Here is a 2,789-nt window from a genome sequence, read left to right as displayed (position 1 = left end):
TTTTATCAACAAAAATATTATTGCAAAAATTGCATCGGCCCGCTAGGGCTACCCCGACCTAAGTGGACAAAGGGTAGCCATTTTTGTGTCCGCGCCCAGACCGTCACTTTGACTTTGGGTGACTGAAATATGGGTAATTTTTAATTCTAAAGGGTACCGAGAAGTGAATTTGTTGCCGTCCTTTCCACCCATGTTATTAGTCTAGAAAAGTCATCCGATGGCCAAGATAAAATGGCTGGAACTCAACTCTGCCTTTAGTAGTGGTATATAGATGTTTCAGTTTTTTTTTTGTATATTCTAATTCTATTCTATTTCTATTTTTCCTTTATATGATGACTTTTATTCTCCTTTTCTTTTTTCCTTTTGTTCCTTTTTAGCAAATACGTGAATAATTTCTAAAGTAGACGCAGATGTTTCCTTATGTGTAACTGTTCTCATGTAAATGAACTATTTTCAGATACAAGAACATGGTCTCTACAAACATTTCAATATGTACTTAGGCAGGCATGAACATTTCGATTACAAATATATGGCATGTACTTTAACCTGTTTCATTTCAATACATGTCTTATTTCTTTGTCTTTTTCTTTATTTTCAAATTTTCCCTCCTTTTATTTATTTTACATTTTGTTTTCCTTTTCTTTTGAGAAAATACGCAAGTAATTTTTTCCAAAGTACATGAACATGGATACTCACATAACAACTCTTCTTCATAACTATCTTTAGATACAAGATCATTTGTTTGCAAACATTTCCATACGTATTCAAGTGCTCTTTTCAAATATGAGATTAACACTTCAATTACAAATATATGAGGGGTACATCGTACATGCATGAACATTTTCATTTTATAACATACAAAATTTCCATTTTTAAACTTAATTTATGAAAATAATAACACTTTTTGTTAAATAAAAGACTTACTCTCAAAATTTTAGAAAAAAAAATTATGTGTTAATGTGCTACTCCAGCCATTATTGATTTCGCTTCAGGCGGAGCTGCCGTGTAAAACAGCAAATAGGAGCTTGATCCCCAATTTTATGCCTGCTGCTTGGGGTCGCGGTACCCAGCATCCACGAGGACCTTCTCCTGCTTGGCGAGCTCAATGTCGTTGTCGACCATCATCTCGACTAGCTGCTGGAACCCAACCTTGGGCTTCCACCCAAGCTCTTTCCTGGACTTGGATGCATCTCCCTGAAGGCTGTCCACCTCCGCAGGGCGAAAGTACTTCTTGTCAATGACCACATGATCCTTCCAATCCAGCCCGGCGTACCCAAAAGCAGCCTGCAAGAACTCCTCCACAGTGTGGCACTCTTCCGTGGCGACAACGTAGTCAGCGGGCTTGTCCTGCTGCAGCATGAGCCACATAGCCTCAACGTAATCTCCAGCAAAGCCCCAGTCCCTGCCGGCGGAGAGGTTGCCGAGGAAGACCTTGGTCTGGAGTCCGACCTTGATACGGCCGACAGCACGGGTGATCTTGCGGGTGACGAAGTTCTCACCGCGGCGGGGGGACTCGTGGTTGAAGAGCACCCCGTTGCATGCGAAGAGGCCGTAAGCCTCACGGTAGTTGACGGTGTACCAGTGAGCGGCGACCTTGGCGGCGGCATAGGGGGAGCGTGGGTGGAAGGGCGTGGTCTCGCTCTGCGGCGGCGGGGTGGAGCCGAACATCTCGGATGACCCGGCCTGGTAGTAGCGCATGGGCTTGGCGGAGAGGCGGACAGCCTCGAGGAGGCGGAGAGCGCCGGTGGCGACGACGTCGGCAGTGTAGTCCGGGATCTCGTAGGAGACGGCGACATGGGACTGCGCGGCGAGATTGTAGACCTCGTCGGGGAGGACGAGGTCCAGCGCGCGGCGGAGGGAGGATGAGTCGGAGAGGTCGGCGTAGTGGAGGCGCATGGGAGGACGCTGCGCAGAGGGGGTGGCGTGCGGGTCGTGGTAGATGTGCTCCAGGCGCTGGGTGTTGAAGTTGGAGGAGCGGCGCATGAGCCCATGCACCTCGTAGCCCTTGGAGAGGAGGAGCTCGGTAAGGTAGCTCCCGTCCTGCCCCGTGATGCCAGTCACCAGCGCCACCTTCCGCGGCGGTGCCAGGGAGCGAGGCACCGAGGGGACCTCCTCGGCGCCCTTGGAGTGCAGTGTGGATGAGTTGGCCATTTTTCAGTTAGGTGTGGCAGCAGGGAGAGCAGCAGGAAGGACGGAGGATTTGGAAGTGCAGAGAGAAATGAGGGTATTTGTAGGACACGAAAACTTTGGGTTTTGGTCAGCTTCGGTAAAGAAAATCAAAAGTATTATGGAGATGATCCTTTACACGCTAGATCCCTATCTGGCGGGTGCCGCCACCCAGCTCCCTTTCCCCGGTTTTGGAGTGCTCTATGATATACCAGGCTCTAGTCTCACTTTATTTGAACGGCAAGTCACTGACGATGAACTGAAAAATATTCGAAATTGTCAATGCATGTAAGGACATGGATCTTTTTTCTTGCACGCAAGATTCAGATCTGATCTCCGCCTAATGGACATTGACTCTTACAAATGTTACAGTTGGCCACGAGGTATGCCTTGGTTTGGACCCACCGACTCCTTGGATCAGATACCTAGGTCTTGGCTTCTATTCACTCGCCGTGTGCTTTGACCGGCAATTAGCTCTCCTTTAAGTAGTATTCACTTTTCTGCTCCTTGGGATTCTCCAACCCAGGCTGGGGCACTAGTAAAATTAAGAAAAACGCCACTAGTATCTCGTCAGTGGTAAGTCTTATTAGTTGCCTGCGAATCTGGTCCACTGGCAGTACTAG

The 2,789-nt window shown here is 47.8% G+C and overlaps 1 protein-coding gene across 1 annotated transcript; it reads right to left on the bottom strand.

The window, feature by feature from the left end:
• Positions 1–1,038: 1,038 nt before the first annotated feature.
• Positions 1,039–2,151, bottom strand: LOC124705108 (GDP-mannose 4,6 dehydratase 1-like). Its single transcript, XM_047237039.1, has one exon. The coding sequence runs from the start codon at positions 2,149–2,151 to the stop codon at positions 1,039–1,041; it is 1,113 nt and encodes a 370-aa protein (XP_047092995.1).
• Positions 2,152–2,789: the final 638 nt, after the last annotated feature.

The sequence above is a fragment of the Lolium rigidum genome, chromosome 1 (assembly GCF_022539505.1).
Source record: "Lolium rigidum isolate FL_2022 chromosome 1, APGP_CSIRO_Lrig_0.1, whole genome shotgun sequence".
NCBI classification, from domain to species: domain Eukaryota; kingdom Viridiplantae; phylum Streptophyta; class Magnoliopsida; order Poales; family Poaceae; genus Lolium; species Lolium rigidum.
This window is presented reverse-complemented; position numbering and strand designations above follow the sequence as displayed.